General features: G+C 41.8%; 1 protein-coding gene across 1 annotated transcript in view; it reads right to left on the bottom strand.

The window, feature by feature from the left end:
• The window catches only part of PARP14 (poly(ADP-ribose) polymerase family member 14), a 33395-nt gene that overhangs the window by 5374 nt on the left and 8434 nt on the right, over nt 1-19587 (bottom strand). Inside the window, exons 6-16 of the mRNA XM_083376735.1 lie at nt 19095-19331; nt 15246-17497; nt 14076-14312; nt 10463-10684; nt 9754-9850; nt 7922-8071; nt 5581-5643; nt 4953-5120; nt 3833-4057; nt 3136-3738; nt 655-803 (exon numbers count right to left, since the gene is read on the bottom strand). Of these exons, the coding sequence (XP_083232861.1) occupies nt 655-803; nt 3136-3738; nt 3833-4057; nt 4953-5120; nt 5581-5643; nt 7922-8071; nt 9754-9850; nt 10463-10684; nt 14076-14312; nt 15246-17497; nt 19095-19331 (4403 nt within the window). The remainder of the gene's footprint in view (nt 1-654; nt 804-3135; nt 3739-3832; nt 4058-4952; nt 5121-5580; nt 5644-7921; nt 8072-9753; nt 9851-10462; nt 10685-14075; nt 14313-15245; nt 17498-19094; nt 19332-19587) is intronic.

Genomic DNA, 19587 nt, shown 5'->3' with positions numbered 1-19587 from the left:
TTTCTGTTGTTAAGTGAGACACTTGTTAAGTGAGTTTTGCCCCATTTTACGACCTTTCTTGCCACAGTTGTTAAGTGAATCAGTGTCGCTGTTCAGTTAGTAATATGGCTGTTAAATGAATCAGCCTTCTCCGTTGACTTTGCTTGTCAGAAAGTCGCGAAAGGCAATCACATGACCCCAGGACACGGCAACCGTCATAAATATGAGTCAGTTGCCAAGTGTCTGAATTTTAATCACAGGATCATGGAGATGTTGCAATGGTCGCAAGTGTGAAAAATGGCCATAAGTCACTTTTTCCAGTGCTGTTGTAACTTTGAGCAGTTACTAAATGAACTGTTATAAGTCAAGGACTACCTGTAATTATCTTAGACTGCCCTACTCTAAGATCACAGTGTAATAAAAGAATTAACTTCTGATAATCGGTCAATTTAATAGACAATATATTTATTCCCCTCAGAGTATAATATGAGTATTTATACTACTGTAGAAGGGACAGTAGAAATTCAAGTTCATCCAAGCATTTAATTTTTTAATGTTAGTGTTTAATGAATGAATGGCATCAGGTTTTTTGGGGGACGGCAGCAGGAGAGAGATAAGGCTTTACTTGTCATCCAAAGCAGCAGAACAGAATATCTGGGGTATTTATTTTTTTACCTTTTGAATGGTATATCCCTTGCTTGTTTGGTTAAACATATCCTGGACTTTTTTATATTCCTTCATTACTGGTTTTAGCTCCACCACTTTAACACGCATCGTTTCCTCCATGGGATCCCACTCTTCTGGAATTGCAGTTGCTGGGTTATCTTTGTAAAGGAACAGGAGACAATTCGATGAGCGTTTATAAATAGCCACTTTCCCATTCCGATTTTTTTTTAAAGTACAGAAATTAGGCCAAATATAAAAACAACCTTTGCATCTCTTTATCATTTGGACTGCACTTGCCATCCAGTTTTAGGCAAGCGGGGAAATAGAAAACAGGAGCAAATTATCTGAGTCCGCACGAAAAGGAATTGGCCTAACTCAACAGTGATGCTGCTAAGGACTGAATACCCTCTGCCTAGTAGTGCCAACCTTATTGTACAACTAAGCCACTCAAACACAGCATAGAAAAAGCTCTAGCCAGCTGGTCCTTATGAAGTTCCAAGAGCTATGTCTGGCTGCATGTATCAATGTCACTTTTTCAGTGCCATTTTAACTTTGGTCACTGAACAAATGGTTGTAAATCAAGGACTACCTGTACACCTCTTTCACTTCAGATACAAAGACCTGCACATCTTTACTCTCTAGGTTAATTTTTTGCTATACAGTGATTTCCTTACTTTATTTGATTTGGGATTTTTGTGAGATTATTGCTATTGTTTAATGGCTGTATTGATGTCGATGATTTCATTGCCAAAAAGGTAGAATCAACTAGAAACATGCTAGTCATAAATAAGCTTCCTAATCTGTAAATGTATTAAAACATCTTGCCAAAACTTTGGCAACATTTCCAATTAAGGAGTCAGCCTAGAACAGTGATGGCAAACCTTTTAGAGACCACATGCCCAAACCAACCCAAAACCCACTTATGTATCATTGGGTGACGGGTGGGTGTGGCCCATTGGGTGGGCATGGCTGAGGTGGTCACGGCACACGGCGTGGCCAGGGTGGGCATGGCCACTTCGATGTTGCTCATGGGGAGGGATGCCTGTGGGGACCAGGCAGGGTTGGGGGAGATCCAGGGGGTCTCTGGCAGGTGGGATGGTGGGCAGAAGGCTCGTCCTGCAGGGTGAGGCAGGGGGAAGGGCAGGGGTGCCATTGAGGCAGGGCAAGCTGAGGCAGGGGCCGGTATGGCTGCTGCCTGACACCATCAGCCCCTGCACACAGTGAGTGCATGGGGGCCAACTGTCCATCAGCAGCCACAGCCTGCCAGCCCCTCAGTTTCGGCACAACATAGCTGTTTGCCACCTCGCGCATCGCACCCAATGCAGCTGCCATGAGGCTGTGGAACAAGTTGGGTGGAGGTAAGGAACCGGTATACCAGTTTCTTACTGTATACTGCTTTCTTACTGATCGGCTTCTTCCGCGGCCTCATGGAAGCAGCACTGGACAGGAGGCAGCAAATAGCCGGTTTTGGCATGACGCAGCTGTTTGCTGCCTCACATATTGCGCCCAATGCTGCCGCAATGTGGCTCACCCAAAAGCGGCCATGGAACAAGTGGGGCAGGTTTTCCCCTCACCTGCCCATTCAGCTACAGCTTTGGTGGCTCTGACAGAGAACAGAACTTCACAGCTCTGCCTACAGAGCCACCAAAGCAGCAGGTGGAGTGCCGGAGGCTCAGGGAGGGAGGACGCTGAAGTGGGCGGTCAGGCCATTGGCAAGACCAATGCGTCTGAGCGGAAAGTGGTCTCGGAACAAGTGGAGCAGGTAAGGAAAGAAACATTTGCCCCCCCCCCCGAAACTGCCTTTCTTTCCTTACCTGACTCCCAGCTCCGTGCCATTGCTCCTTTGCAATCCTCCGCCGCTGCCGCGTGCAAGAAAACAGGAAGGTTTTTTGGGGAGGGAGGAAAGGTCAATCAATTCCAATTTCTCAATCTTTCACGAGAAGTTGGAATTGATTGATTGACCTTCCCCCCCCAAAAAAAACTTCCATTTCCTTGCACACTTCAGCACCCTCCCTCCCCGAGCCTCCAGTGCTCCACCTGCTGCTTTGTTGACTCTGTAGGCAGAGAGAAAGAGAGAAAATGACACAGATAGATAGATAGATAGATAGATAGATAGATAGATAGATAGATAGATAGATAGATAGATAGATAGATGAAAGGAAGGAAGGAAGGAAGGAAGGAAGAAAGAAAGAAAGAAAGAAAGAAAGAAAGAAAGAAAGAAAGAAAGAAAGAAAGAAAGAAAGAAAGAAAGAAAGAAAGAAAGAAAGAAAGAAAGAAAGAAAGAAAGAAAGAAAGAAAGAAAGAAAGAAAGAAAGAAAGAAAGAGTTTCCTAGATGAGAAGTGAAATGTTTTCAATGAAGAAACCAAGAAAGTCCAGGTGCTTTTTGTACAACCCTGACCTGGATGAATGAGAATCTCCAGACAGGGAAGGGAAGGGAAGGGAAGGAAACAGAATGAAGTTATAAATGTTGGCCAAGGTATAGAACACACCTTCTACTTTTGCAACACGCCGAAGGGTAATGCACGTTCCCTGGTCATCGACAGCCTGCATTTTACTGGGGTCCATTTTGTAATGCTTGTTGTTTATGGTCAGCTCATACAGCCTCTGATCTTGTGCTGCAGCTTCTAGCTGCAGATTGGTCAGACTGTCAAAAGATCTGTATTGCCCATTGTCTTCATACCGCCACAATACAAGGTTTGTGAGAAGATCTGCCTTGGATTTTTCTTCTCTATCCTTTCGTATCCTTCTGATCATTGTCTGTATTTCTGTACTGGCCTGCAAGACATCTTTAGTTATCCCACAAATACAAAGCGAGGGAGGAGAAGCTTCATTGTCTAGTTTAAGGGTAATGTGCAACGTTTCCTGGAGGTTCTCCAGTTTTTTATATTCGCTTTCTCCAAAGTTGGAGATCCATTCATCCGCGATAGTGTATTCATTCTGGGACTCAAAAATCAGCTTCTTAATCCACGCTGCTGCATTTTCCACATTTTTATGGTTGTCACCACAAATCTGAAAAATGGCTGGCTCAACTGTTTTCTCAACAAATAAGGCAGGTTTTAATTCCACAGCAGATTTTTTGACAGTAAAGAATTCTGTAACAAATCAACAAATTCAAAGATTCAGTGCTTCTAACTAATGTGCCTGCCACCCAAATATTTAAGACACAAATGGAAGACATTTCCTTACCTGCTACTTTTGAGAAAAAGGATTTTTCTGTACGTGTACTACCACCTGATTTACTAGCTGTAACTTCTGTTCTCTGCGTGCTTGCATAAAACACTTCTAGAAGATGTGGCTGAAAAATGATTATTTTAATCTTTCTCACCCCGGGGACAGATGTTGTACTTGCGTAGTCTACTATAGCATCAATCATGCTATCAGCTGCTATAACTGGATCACGTTTTGCATATCCTGCAATGTTAATAAAAAGTTTTAAACCAACTCTTTATTTTACTGGTCAGTAATAAACTCCACCTCTTTGTGATGGGAAAATTCTTCTAATATTGTGCAATATCTTTAAAATGGACATTTCAGCTAAAAGTTCTCTACTGCTTTCTTTTGGGAGAGGGGGAACTATGTTTTACCCTCCAAATATTGGATTCCAATCCTTAGGTTTCAGGAAGCATGGCTAATTTAGAGGTTTGGGAGAATTGCAATACAAAAATATCTGCTTAAGGAAACGAGATTCCTCCATGTGATCAGAAAAGGTTTTTTTTACTCTTCCTTGACAAGATCTTGCCTTTAACTCAACATACTCAACCCATTCCCTTGATATTTTTATTGTTTTTACCATTCAGTCGTGTCCGATTTCAAAATCTAGTGCTCTCCATGCTACCCTGTCAAGCACAGCTTCTTTTAATCGTTGGATGTTCAATTTTGTATCAGATTTGATGTTATCAAGCCAGTCTCTCCTTTCCTTGCCCCTTTCTTCTTGTACCACTAATCATTCCTAGCATTGTTGCCTTCTCCAGTGAATTTGCACGTATGACACAGCCAAAGTAAATCAGATGTAGTTTTATAAAATGAAATGTAGTTTCTAATGATGTATCTGGTTTTATACAATTTAACACCTCTCTGTTAGTTACTCTGACTGCCCATGACATACATTCCCCTCGATATAACCACCAACTATTGGCCTGCAACTCAGTTCAGCGGTCAAGAACCCATCTCACATATAAGCTTAATAACCTCAGCGATGCTACTTAGGATTATTATGGAACATGAGGTGATCCTACAACATTATTATTACTAGGACTTTCATTACAGCACTTTCTACTTACACAATTTTTCACAAAGCAATACAGACCTGTCCCAATTGCTGGAAACGCAACAGATGTAAATTGCCTCTGCTCACATTCCATGAGCGTTTGAGAGACTTGCTTTTTGATATCATTGCTGTTCACAAGATGGATTATATTTTTACAAGACAGGTTTCCTCCTTGGGTGCATATGAGGTTATTGTGTGGCTGGGAAGCTGAATGAAAACAAAAGTCAGCTAGGGAGCAAACACGCTAGGAATCAATAGGAATGTTTCCATATTTGAGAACAGATGGATTATATATTGCAACAGATATATGAGTTAGTTTGGTTATGGCTGAAAACAAAAAGTAAACCTCAAAATTATGGGTTTATAGTTAGCAAGTATCAGCCAGAGCAGTATGACTAGTTCAATAAATAGCAATTCAAACCAAGTGTGGTTTAGTCAATAGGTGGAATCGGTTTATGCCTTCTTTGAAATCTGCAATTTCATTTTATTTTACTTACTGCAGATACACATTTTTAAGTTAATACATTTCTAGGCAAATGCGATTATTATGAAACATTGTTCACAATGTAAGAGTTAAAAATAATCCATAATAGTTTTTAGAACTATCCTAAAACTGATTTAACAACCAATTTAACCATAAGAATCCTATTAAAACATTCTTCCTTACCCAGGTCAGCACATTCTTTCACCACCTCTGGACCAGCACTTTCCATAATTGCTTTGGAAACACCTTTCAAACAAATACCGTAAGTCAGTTTGGGCAGGTGAAATAACATGCCTTTGTCGCATTTAAAGCTTACACAGAATAGAACAATCATTTCAATATATGAACCTCTTTTCACTGAACCTCTCACTCCATCCTTTTTCTCGAGGGCATAGACAACCTTTGTCAGTTCATAGCCCACAAAGATCCCAGAAATTAATTCCATTAATAGGGTTGGGAAGAAAGAGCCCTGTTGAAGATGATCATACAGAAAAAGGGAAGAGAGTTTAATAAGGGCGGAACCTATTTCAAAACCCGCAGGATTCAGAATGGAGGCTTTATGGTGAATTGCTCCTGAAGACCTCCTGTTGGCATAGAACAAACCCTCCCTTTCACAGATAATACAGGAACATATCGATCCTTTGTCCATTGCTAATTACTTTTACCTTTTTCTATTCAAGAGTTTGCTCCTTTCTCTGTGCAGAGAGATAAGGAGGAATCTGGCTATCAGGAGTGGAAGAAAGATTGCCACTCAGGCTTCAGAAAACAGGATATAAATTATCAGAATACAAGCTTCTCTATGAGAAGTCAGATCCTGAAAAAACAAGATTTCTTCACATGCTGCATAATTCACCTGTGGACTTTATTACCCAATGAGGCAATGATGGCTACTAACCCAGATTAGCTGTTAACAATTACATTTCAGCGGAAGTTTTATACAGGCCAGGGGTGTCAAACTCGCAATGTCATGTGCCGTGTCACGACATATCGTTACTTTTTTTTCCATTGCCAGCAATGGGGTGGGCGCGTTTTTGCCACGACGCATCCGGCCTGTGAGCCAGCAGTTTGACGCCCCCGATATAGGCTATTAATCTTCCAACTCAACAACGCCTCCATGTCTTCAAATATTGCTACAGTGGGAGGGATTATATTCAAGGTGCTGGTTATCACCTATAAAGCCCTACATGGCCTGGGTCCGGGATATCTGAGGGAACACCTGCTGCCGGCATCAAATGCCCTTCGCCCAGTGCGCTCCCACAGGGAGGGTCTGCTCAGGGTCCCGCCGGTAAGAGACTGCCGGCGGGTGACACCCAGGGATAGGGCCTTCTCGGTGGGAGCGCCTGCCCTCTGGAACCAGCTGCCGGTGGAGCTGAGAACTGCCCCCGACCTTCGATCATTCCGCCGGGGCCTGAAGACCTGGCTCTTCGAGCTCTCGGGCCCAGACTGAGGAGGAATTTTTAATTTGGGGTTCTTTTTAACTGACTACAGGGTTAATTTAATATTTTTTAATTTGGTTCTTAATTTTTGTATTCTGGATTTTTAATTCCCTGTAAACCGCCCTGAGTCCTCAGGGAATAGGGCGGTATATAAATATAACTAAATAAATAAAAATATGTAAATATTGGGCTAAGATGAGCCTTGGCGTAATTCAGCATGGTTGGTCTTACAAATGACTGAAGACAGTTCCACATCATTAAAGTACCTGCATTACTTGTTAGTTTCACTAGTAATGCAGCTGAAAAAAGCTGCCCCTTGGTTAACTACAATATCTGGGACCAGAATTTCCATCACTAAGCAATGGTGTTATAAAATGCGACATCATCTGACCGCATACCGGCATTTCCTGTTACCATTGTTAAGTAAGGACCACAGGTGTTAAGCAAGTCCCAGCCAGCTTGCAAGCAGGTTAAATTGCTGCTGGGCAGGACAAGGGTGTGCGGGAGGTCCACATGGGTGGGAAGGGGCTGTTGCCAGAAAGAGAATAGTGTAAGTCACAGGTCCCCAACCTGTGAGCTGCAGCCCGTTACTGGGCCGTGACCTATTGGCCACTGGGCTTGTGTGAGTGTCTGGCCAGTGTGCGCATGTGTGCGTGCATGCACAGCCCCACTCATGCAAGAGATGTCGTGAGCATTGCCACAAGCATCACGGGTGTTCACAGCCCCATTTGCATGAGCATCGTCATGAGTGTCTCAGGCGTTTGCAGGTCCACTCGCCCAAGTGTTACCACGTCGTAGGCACTCACAGCCCCACTCACGCGAGCATAAAAGAATGGTTGTTGAACAAGTGGTCATTAAATGAGGATTACCTGTACAACTACAGTAAGTCCTCTGACATGTGACGAGAGACATTTTTCAGCAGATTGTTACTTTTTAAAAATAATGTTACTTTCCTGTATCTCACCTACTAAAACTGGACCACCCAGCACATATCTAACTAAAAGCAAACAAAAGGAAACAATCTAAAGAACAAGTAAAATTTTAGGATAAAATTTGGGGGGTGGACACCTATAGTGTTGAAAACGTACCAGTTTGGAGATTAAATGTTTGATTGGTTATGTTTACGATGGCATCTGTTGTCTGTTTAGTAATATCTCCCTGTTCCAGCTGCAACACAAGTGAGCCAATTTGTGTTTTAAGAATTCCAGATTTTGGAGTTGAACTCTGCTTAGAGAAAGCTATAAAAAGGTAAAAAGAGAGGTTGAAACAGACAAACCAATTTATTCTGCATTCTTGCCTCCGAACGTCCATGGCAGCATTATTTTATCCTATACGCAGTGGTGGGATTCAGCCAGTTCACACCAGTTCGGTAGAACTGGTAGCTATTTTTTTGTTGCCCAGGCCCAGAATGGAATTCCGGAAGCGACATCCACACAGAGAACCGGTTATTCACATATTTGAATCCCACCACTGCCTATACTTCCCTATAAATGTCTCTCTCTAGATGACAAAATCCCGGATTTAATTAAAATTTTAATTAATGCTTGTCCAACTTAGACATCACTTAATTTAGGGCAGGAATATATAACACTCACCCTATCCTAAAAACTAACAGTAGGATCAGAATAATTAACCTCCCCTCCATTTGCTCTTGAAATTAAAGAAAACTAACTTTATTTCACTACGGTTAGACATTTAATAATTTTTTCTGTATATGAATATTTGGATAATCTCTGAGATGAAATGCCCCAGGTGTTCAAGCCCACATGTGGCTCAAGGTCATTAGAACAGCAAGAATCTAAGGTGTCCCTGAAGATATGAGGAGGCAGATGCACAAACCTCCAAAGAGCTGTTTTGATTTGATGACTCATCCCATCTGCTCCAAGCCTACTGCAAACACCCTTACACACACACACATACACACATAATCACCTTTAAGAGGAAAGGGAAGCAACTGTGTTCTGCTCTGCTTTGCAGGCCCATCTAGCAGCTTGGAAAATGGAAGAGGTTTCCGCTCCTCTGCAGCCCCTGTACCAAAACCTCTCCATTTGCTTGCTGCACATGCTTCTGTGGCATGAAAATGTCTGATCCCTCATAATCTCCAGAGTGCCCAGTGACACTCAAATACAGGTAGTCCTCGACTTACAACCATAATTGAGCCCACAACATTGGTCATAAGCTGTGATGGTCCAAAAAGAGGGCCATCATGTGGCTGCTTCCAATTTTATGATCTTTTTTGCAGCAGTCATTAAGCAGCCATGGTTCTTAAGCAAAACTCATTATTTGCCATGGAGCGATTTTGCTAAGAAAGTGGAAGTAAATGCCAATTAAATGTGAAATTGTCACAAATGGCAGTCGTGTGCTGCAAATGGCTGTAAATGTGGGCCTGTGACCAAGCATCCAATATGTGGTCATATGAATATAGCGGAGCTCAAATCCAGGCTGTAAGTAGCTTTTTTGGAGTCACAGTAACTTCAAATGGTCATTAAGCAACCGGTCATAAGTTGAGCCTACCATGTAGGTAGGCCTATTTTTGGCAAAGGACAGGCAAGAGACACGTTTCAAGATGTTCTAAGTGTTTCAAGGATGTAAAACTGGATATCTCTTTTCTGCCATATAGGGAATCACACTTCCTCTATAGCATGAACCTCTCTGTCAAGGCAAAGCTAACTCTTCTTGCACAGAACAGAAGACAATAAAATATTCTTTCTTTCCTCAAACCTTATTAGTCATTTTTGTTTTACTCCAGTTAAGGCTTTAAAATGTTCTGGTACGCTATACTTACTCATTCTTCACAAAAGATTTCTATTTCTTAATTATACATGCACTGATGATGTTACCTAGTTTGGTAATGAAACGTCTGCTTAAAAAAAAAACCACCAAGCTCAGAGAGCACCAAATATCCACAATTAAGTTTTACCTTGACTTTGTTTCTGAAAATTCTCAGATGAAGCTTTGGGCACTGAGGAGCTTGTTTGGCTTACGCTCAATCTACTTTTTAATTCTTCCATGAATGCCTAATGAGAAAAGAGGAGGACACTATTAACAGACTACAAACCAAGTGTAAATTACAGATAGAGCTTCATAACACTTGGGCAGAAATGAAATGGGTGGCTGTACACGTATACACTTGCAAAAAAGCCAGGAACAGTTTTTGAAGTAGCTAGACAAACCATGAAGAAGCAGTTACACATGAAATAAGATGCACTGTTTGCATTCCTGCAAAGCCACTTACTGTCTCTGAACGCTTTGTACAGCTCTAGTACAATTAGATCTTTTTCACAGAATTGTGACCAGATGGATACAACAAACAGCACAGTTCTATTAAGAAGGGGGGGGGAAGCAATATAGGGCAGGTTGCAGAAAAGAGATGAAACTTGGAGAGGAACTGCTTTCTATCCAAAACAGAACTTTATTAATGCAGATTCTCCAAGGGCAACTTCTACTGGGTGGTCATGATGCTAAATGTACAAGACAGTTAAGCAACAGTAAAAACCTTTTAAGTTTTTTGAGACAGGCATGAGACAAGCCGAAAAACCCAAGAGATGGTTCTCAGGAGAATTAGGATCTTCCAGAGGCAGGTTCAGGGTGCAAAACATTTCAAACAAACTGCAGTGAAATAAAAATACCTGGACGGTGGTGGTATCACTGGAATGAAGCACAAAATGAACTTCTTTAAGGGACTTTGGGTTTTCAGCTTGACTGAATTTGAAAACTTCATCAAAAAACAGTTTAGCCACATAATCTTTGGGATATCCGAGATTTCCAGTTCCAATAGCTGGGAAGGTGATGGAACTGAGAGAGAGTTGTTCGGTGACTTTCAGACATTCCTCAATTATGCCCCCTAAATTCTGGGGAATCACACACAAAAAAATGATATTAGAATATTTTTAAATGATAATTAAATATTCCTTGGCGTTAATTAAACAAATTGTATGAATAAAAAAATTGGAACATGGATGTAGCTGGATTAATCAGGAAAAAGGATGCATCCATCAGTTAACTTGCCAGCACATTGTGCTATCGTGCTGGACTATCACAAACAGACGATACAGACAGCCACCAAGCCATGGCTAGATCCAGGAAAAGCTCTCTGCAATTTTCTTAGTCACTTAACATTTCTTTCCTTCTTCATGTCACTTAGGTTAAAAAGGCAGCTATGTACTCTTTATACACATATGACTGTGTATCATATGACCCATCCACTGCGATAATTAAGTTCGCAGATGATAAAACTGTGGTGGGTCTCATTACAGGTGGGGATGAGACAGCATACAGGGCAGAGGTACAAAAACTATCCATATGGTGTACTAACAACAACTTGCACCTAAACACCGGCAAGACAAAAGAGATGGTGTTAGACTTCCAGAGAAAAAAGGAGGAACCTGCCCCACTTTACATTGGGGAGGACTGTGTGGAGAGAGTTTCCTCCTTTAAATTTCTGGGAGTCTACCTCTGTGAAGATCTGACCTGGAAATACAACCCAGGTGGCTAGAAAGGCCCAACAGAGGCTTCACTTTCTCAGGGTCTTGCGGAAGAACAGGGTAGAACAATTTTAATTTAATTTAATTTAATTTATTAATATTTCTATACCGCCCTTCTCCCGAAGGACTCAGGGCGGTGTACAGGGCAAGAATAAAAAGCATAAGTTACAAAAATTAAAAAGTAATTAAATACATGCCCATAAAAAACAATAAATACATTAATAAAACCCCCAATAAAATGATAATAAAAAAACCCACCAATCCCACCCTCAGGCCAGGCCGGCTTGTTCGAACAAGTATGTTTTCAGATGGCGGCGAAAGGAGCGAAGATCGGGCGCCGTCCGGAGCTCAACCGGTAACTGGTTCCATAACTCCGGGGCGCCCACAGAGAAAGATCTCCCCCTGGGGGCCACCAATCTACATTCTCTGACCGGTGGCACCCTGAGGAGTCCCTCTCTGTGGGAACGCACAGGGCGGAGGGAAGTTGACGCCGGCAGCAGGTGTTCCCTAAGGTACTCCGGCCCCCTGCCATGTAGGGCTTTAAATACCATAACTTTAAGTACCATAACAACAGCTAATGACCTTCTTTTACCAGTCTACTATAGAGAGCGTCCTCTCATATGGTATTGTGGTTTGGTATGCTGGTCTGACAGCCGCGGATAGGAAAGTATTACAGAGGGTGGTGAGTACAGCACAAGACATTGTGGGCTGTCCCCTGACACCACTGGATGACATCGCCAGGCCTTGTTGCCTTGGAAGAGTGAGGAAAATTCTCAGGGATGACTCACACCCTGGACGGTATCACTTTACTCTCCTACCATCGGGTAGGAGATATAGGAGTATAGCCAGCCGCACCAACAGGCTGAAAAACAGCTTTTATCTGTGGGCTGTTAGGCTTTTGAATGAGAAATAACTTTTGTGAATTTTATGCAGAATTGACTTGGGAGGCCGGTGTGTGGTGTAGTTGGTTCACATGGTGTAGTAAGATGGGAGGGTTTGTTGTCACTGTGTGTTGGGGGGTGGGAACACAAAGGGAGGCTCAGCTAATCTCAATGTACACATAGTTATACTTTGACAATAAAGGTTCATTTCATTCATATTAAATTATGAAATCTGAGTAGTGAAAGATAGTATATAATGAACTATGAACAAAGGTCATTCAGCCTGTGCTTAAAAGCCTACTCGCTTACAAAGCGCATTCACTGTTGTATACAGGTAGTCCTTGCTTACCGAATGTCCTGTTTAGAGATCGTTTGAAAATATGGTAGTGTGGAAAAAGTAACCTTATCACCATTCCTCATGCTTACAACTGATGAGCATTTATAGCACTTAGCAACAGTACTTAGATGTATATACCGCTTGATAGTGATTTACAACCCTCTCTAAGTCAGGGGTCTCCAGCCTTCCCAGCTTTGCGAACTGGTGTGTGTGGGGGAGTGGATGGTGCCGTGCAAGCAGCAGGCATGTTGCTCACGTGCGCAGTTTCATTTGAAGCTGTGAGCGTGAGTGCCCACAGCTCACACAAATGGAGCTTCACGCAAGTACCTGCCACTTGTGAAAATGGAGCTGCACATGCATGCGTGCTTGCCTGCCACTTGTGCAACCCAGTTCCAAACAGGCCACAGGCCAGAGTTTGGGGACCCCTGCTCTAGGTGGTTTAGAGTCAGCACATTGCCCCCAACAATCTGGGTACTCATTTTACCGACCTTGAAAGGATGGAAGGCCGAGTCAACCTTGAGCTGGTCAAAATCGAACTCCTGGCAGCGAGCAGTGAATTAGCCTACAATAACTGCATTCTAATAACTGCACCCCCACAGCTGTTTATGACTGTCACAGCATCCCATGGTGACATGATTGCCACTAAGGTAATTCACAGATGGCTTTCAAAAAATCAGAATCAATGGAGAATCCAGCAGTAAAATCAAAAATTGCAATCACATGATGTCTCAGTTATTGACTCTGGTTTTACGACCATAGTGGAAGCAAGATACGTCCATAACAGTCATGTGATGTCTTGCATGTTGAATAGAGACAGAGTTGCCAATCCCAATTGTGGTTGTTAAGCAAAGTCTACCTGTGTTGTCCAGAATTGTTTGACCCAGGATGATATATAAAATCTGCATGCATCTATGTGTGTATGTTTGCATGTCTGTATACACAGACACATGTACAGTATATATGCATGTATATACAGTACACATACAGTACAGTGATTGTGTGTGTGTGTGTACATATACAGGTAGTTCTTGACTTATGACCACAATTGAGCCTAAAATTTATGTTGCTAAGTGAAAGAATTTTTAAGTGAGTTTTGCCCCATTTTACAACCATTCTCGCCTTAGCTGTTAAGTGAATCATTGCAGCTGTTAAGTTAGTCACACAATTGTTAAGTGAATCTGGCTTCCCTATTGACTTTGCTTGTCAGAAAGTGATCACATGACCACAGGACACTGCAACCATCATAAATATGAGTCACATCGCAAGCTTCTGAATTTTGATCACGTCACCAAGGGGATCGTTAAGTGTTGCAAGTGTAAAAAACAATCATAAGTCACTTTTTTCACTGCTGTTGTAACTTTGAATGGTCAACTAAATGAACTGTTGTAAGTTGAGGACTACCTGTACACAAATACAATCTCACTGCAGCAGCACCTCTGAAGAGCTGTGTAAAAATGCATCAAAGGCTATCAAAATTTCTAGTGAAGATCGGTGATAAGTCCACCATGTTATATGTCCAAGGTATCAAAAAGACCTTTACCTTGTTTTCTAGTTTCTTTTTTCGATTCCAAGCAGGTAAAACAGCGTGAAGAACGTGAAGGCAGCTCAGAGCATAACCACTGGTTTTGAGCACACAGCCTTCCTTGATGTCTTTCCCTTGACCTTCTTGGGTTAATTCCACTTGGAGTTCTGCTCCTGCTTTGGCCAGAAGAGCTCTGGAAAGTGGTCCTTTGTCCAGCTGCAAGTCTCTGGCAACACTATTGACAATCACATCAGTCTAAAAAAAAATGACACATTGGAATAGGTGATTAAAGCTGAAAGGACTCAAACCTGTACCAACCTGACAAAACACAGGGACGTGCAAATATTATGTGTAATTAAAAATATCTAGTCATAATAGCCATAGCACGTAAGACTTGTACACCGCTTCACAGTGCTTTACAACCCTCTCTAAATGGTTTAGAGTCAGCATCTCCCCCCCCACCCCAACAATCTGGGTCCTCATTTTACCCACCTGTGGAGGCTGAGTCAACCTTGAGCCGGTCAGGATTGAACTGCTGGCAGCCGGCAGTCAGCAGAAGTAACCTGCAGTACTGCACTCACCACTGCACTACCACAGTTCTCCACAGCAATATTCAACAGGCATCTCTGAACTTATCAATCAACTTATGAATTCCAGTGATATGAGTTTCTAGCTCCAACGTACCCAGCCATGTACCTATCTTCCTATGTTTGCTGCAGAATATTCAGCCATTCCCATTTTGTTCTCCAACCACAGATTCAAATATACAATCCTGTATTCCATTTTTCTAGCAGCTTACATCCAAAGATCGTTTTATACATAGCTGGAGATTGTCGGAATTTAAAGAACAAGTAAAGAGAATGACAAGTTGAGCTGTGCAGCATTAGCCCTCAAAGAGGATACAAAGAAAGAAACCTCATGGGCATGTAGAAGAACTTACTGAGATTTTAACTGTCTCCTTCATCTGTACTGCATATCATTCTGAATACACAACAAGTGTTTGCATAGCAGTTTGTTGAGTTTTTCTTCATCTTCTTTCATGCTTTCTCATATTTCTGGAACTGCAAGCTAACTATTGGTCCTGGCTTGTTGCCTTTTAAAAACCCCACCTATACTTTGATTAAACCTTGCCACATTAACCACACATATCTTATCAATTTTATATTAAAATAATCATTGTCTACTTACTGCTGCCTCTTCAATTCCTTTCTTCTTAAGCAGTATTTTTAAGCCTTCAGCTGTCATCACCATTTCAGGGTCTGCTTGGATTTTTGCAGCAGAATGCTTACTTTTGGAAAATGGGTGGGTTGTAGAAAGTGAGGGCCCAAACACTTCATTCAGGGTTTCAGAGAAAGCTCGAATAGTATCATCTCTGATATCCATGAGGTAAATCTGTTTTAGGCAGCTGTTCTCAGAAAAATCTTCTAAGCTTTCTTTGATGGCGGTCACAATGGAGTGGGTACACTCTTTTAATGGAAACCCAAAAATCCCAGAACTTATGGCAGGGATGGCTATGGAGCGATGCTGACAACTGGCTGCTAGCTTTAAACTTTCCCTCACAGATTTTTTTAACAGCTTGATACATTTTTCTTTTTCAGCACTACACCACCTTGGTCCAACAGCATGAATCACCTGTTTACATGGCAGCTTCCCAGCATTTGTGATTGTTGCACAACCAGTCTTCAAAGGTCCATATTGCCTCACTTGGTCCTTACACTCCTTTTGTAGCTTTGGACCAGCTGCTTCCAGCAGCTTACTTGCTAGACCACCAATATGCATCAATTCTTCATTTGATGCGTTGACTACAACATCTGCTGAACACTGGGTCAAGTCAGCTTTCTGAAGAATTACCACAATACCATTTCCTAGCTTCACTTCATAGCACGACTGCTGCTTCTCTCCATAGCCATTCCCATCTTCTCCAGTTTCTTCAACCTCTTCTTTGCTTTCCTGAATCCTGATCAAACAGTTAAACCTTTGTCTTGCACCATTAATGTACAATTCTTCTCGTTCTTTGAAGAATGACTTGGCCCCTGGTTTATCAATGATTATGCTAATAGCATGGAGAGAAGACAGGATGTTATGAAAAAGCTCTACTCCCTTCAGAACTGCAACTCTGGGTCCTTCAAGGGAAATCACTTTGCGACTTCTCTGTATACCAAAATGTATTTTTACACCTTGCCTATTTAAATTATTCCATGTTGGGCTCTTTTCCTGTTGTACATACATTACAACAGCAGCAGACTTACTTTTGATATTTCTCTGAATATATGTATGGTTGTCAACAAAATCGGAGAGCTTCTGATGGGCAGCGGCCACTTCTCTGAAATAACCTGCAATGACTATTTCATCTTCCTGTTCTTGAATTATGATGGTTTCACCTGAACAATTATATGCCTTGTACAACTGTTCTGTTAATTCCAGCCATTCATTCTTTTTTGTAACTCTGCAGTCCTCCAGTTCAATACTTTGGAAAGTCAGATCTTTCTTTAGTTCCTCTTCAGCTCTGTCAAGGTCCTGAAGAATTCCTCCTGATAGTAGTACAGAGTTATCACTGAGTTCATAGTAGGCATTTATCTTTTTGTTCCAGAATAAGAGCCGAGACAGAGACTCATTATCAACATGTTGTAGAAAAAGAAGAATATTAGAATGAATATCAATAGGCTTCTGAACCATACTGGATATTCTTTCAAGGATGTCACTTTTTATTTTAAAAACTTCAGCAGGTAGGCCACACAGAGTTATATGTTCTTTGGAAGCATCATAAGTTATCTTTAGCTCTGGATATGCTGAGCAAATATTCTCTTGTAGTTCACAATTCCATAAAATGGCGTATTTGCAAGCAGTAATTGATATTGCTTCCTCTATTGTCAATCTCTCTCTTTCCATCTTTCTAACAGCATTTTCTATGAGCACTTTCATTTCCTCCTCTGCATCATTTACACTGCCTGCTGCCCCCACCAAAACCACTTCTCTCTTTGAGGCATCTGTTATGATCAAAATGTCATCTTTTACTAGACTGTTTCTTATGGCTTCCCACAATTCAGAATTCATTTCACGCTTGACAACTTTCTGCTGTGACAGGATCTGTGTAAGACCAGTTAAAGCATCTTCTTTCCAGATCTTAACCAAGGATCGTTTTTTCTTTGACAAATCATGTGAAGGATGGACCATAATTTCGGGGTTTGCAGAGAGCTTGGAAGGCCATCTGATCTCACAATAATGGCCTGCCATTTCCCGTGTTATTTCCTGAAGTAAACAATAATTCTGCTGTAGAAACCTCCAGTGGTAGGGGTCAATAGACACTGGGAAGGGATCTGGCATCTTAATTTGTAGTCTTTCTTTCCCATATACAGCAGCTCCCAAAGATTTATAGTATGGATAAACAGAAACAGGGACATTCATAAGACAATGCTTTCGCTGCAAGATGGTAGCTACAACTTTAAAAAAATAACAAGGAGAGGAAAACACAATTAGAAAAAAGGCTTCACAGAATCTATCCTGCAAGTTTTAATTAAATTGTAATTAAAATACATTTAGATTCATTGTAGGGCACTGAGCAACTGTTAACAGTAAGCTTTCAATAGTTTTAAAATCTCTATCCTCTTTCAGAGAGAGGGCACTGGTAGGAATTTGGGGAGAAAGAATTAGAAGTATCACAGGTAAGTTACTGGCTAGATGGCAACTGCCCCAAAGCTCTGAGAAAACCGGAATTGGGAAGTTCAAGTTGACAAGGGAAGCAGAAGCATCAGAGGTATTTGATTTCCTTCCCATGTTTCTTGCCCAATTAGAGAATCTCATCCATACATTCTGTTTTTCTATCTTCCAGTTTGCCTGCTTGTTTGACTTGTCCATTTACAAGTTAATGACTGCCACTTAGATCTAAGCTCCCTGCTATCTTATTTAACTACCTCTTTTCTGAGGTACTGACCTTGCTGTAGTTCAGGGGTGTCAAACTCAATTTCATTGAGGGCCGCATCAACATCGCGGTTGCCCTCAGGGGGCCGGGTGGGTGTGGCCAGGGTGGGCATGGCCTCCTGGGTGGGTGTGGCTAGAGCGTGTATGGCCTACTGGGTGGGCGTGGCCAGCTCTACATCGTTGGCATCAAGGGTGCCTATGGGGGCCCGGGCAGGAGTGGGACAGATCTGAGGGTCTCTGGCAGGAGGAGGGTCTCTGGGCCAGGGCCAAGGCAGCAGGGGCCGTTCCGTTTCCAGGATGGCTTCGCGGGCCGCATGAAACCACTTCGCGGGCCGGATGTGGCCCCCGGGCCTTGTGTTTGACATGTCTGCTGTAGTTAGTAAAATAAACATTATTTATTCGTTGTTACTCAATTGTCAGGTGTACACCAGACACTCCTAAATCACTTGGACCTGATAAACCTAATTAAAATGGAAAACTGCAGCCATTTATTTGGAGCTTGTGTTCTGCCCCATTCAGATTCCAATTCATGGAGACACTTTTGAGTATGATTCCAATTAGGACATTTATTTCACTGCCTGTCTCTCTTATTTCCTTGCTGCTTCTCTTGCTGCTGCTTCCTCCCCCTCTTACCCAACCACTAGAACTAGTCAAGGACAGCCAGGATCTCCCTGCTTTTCCATTTTCACAATTGCTTGTAAAGCAACCACCATAAAGCTTTGCAGCTGCTAAACCTCCCTGAAGTGGAAAGTATTGACCTTGGAAAAATGTGTGGCCCACATCACTGATTAAGAACAACCAAAAACAAAATCCACCTCTGCTGGATTCAACAAAAGGCCTATCTAGACGATTTTTCTATTTCCACAAGGATCCATCAACAAAAAATAACACTATGTTTTCCTCCTAGTTTTTACCCAGTAAATGTCTTGAGAGACAAACTGTTTCCAAAACGGGAGGTGATATAGTCCATAAATGTGCCCAATACCTCTTTGTTTCATCACCACACATTAAAACATACACCAGGCCCAACAATAACTGGATCCTTTTTTTTGCATTAATCTAGTATTTACACTGACCAAATGAAACTATATTTAGTGAGTGTTCAACCCCACACATTACCTTTGCTATCCTGAAATGTAATTATGGCAGAATTGTCTTCAGGAATGTAGTTGTTTTCCAGCACCAGACCGCCACCATTCTTCTTGCTTTCAAAATAGATAACAATATAGTCTTTAGGAATATCAGGGGGAATATTTTCAACCAAGATGCTTTTAGGCATTTCCAAAGATCGAGCTGAAATCTTTTGTTGCTGAACTCTGTGGTACTGGTTGAATGCTTTGATAAATTTGTCTGTTTCTGCAAACAAAATTGAAACATAAGCCAAAAAAATGTTAGATAATATCACTGATTACTTAATCTCCATTAATTCTATTTCTTCATGGCAAAGTTGCTGTTCTAGTCAGGCAAGTATGCTCAATACAGTCTATAGAAAAAAGTCCTCAACTTAGGACTGATTGCTTAATGACAATTAAGTTACAACTGCCTCACATACCCCCACAATCTTGATCAGTTGCAGTCTCCCTGCAATCACATGACCATAATTAGAAATTAC

Source organism: Vipera ursinii, assembly GCF_947247035.1.
Source record: "Vipera ursinii genome assembly, chromosome: 1".
NCBI classification, from domain to species: domain Eukaryota; kingdom Metazoa; phylum Chordata; class Lepidosauria; order Squamata; family Viperidae; genus Vipera; species Vipera ursinii.
Note: the sequence above shows the minus strand (reverse complement) of the source record. Positions and strands in the feature narration are given on the sequence as shown.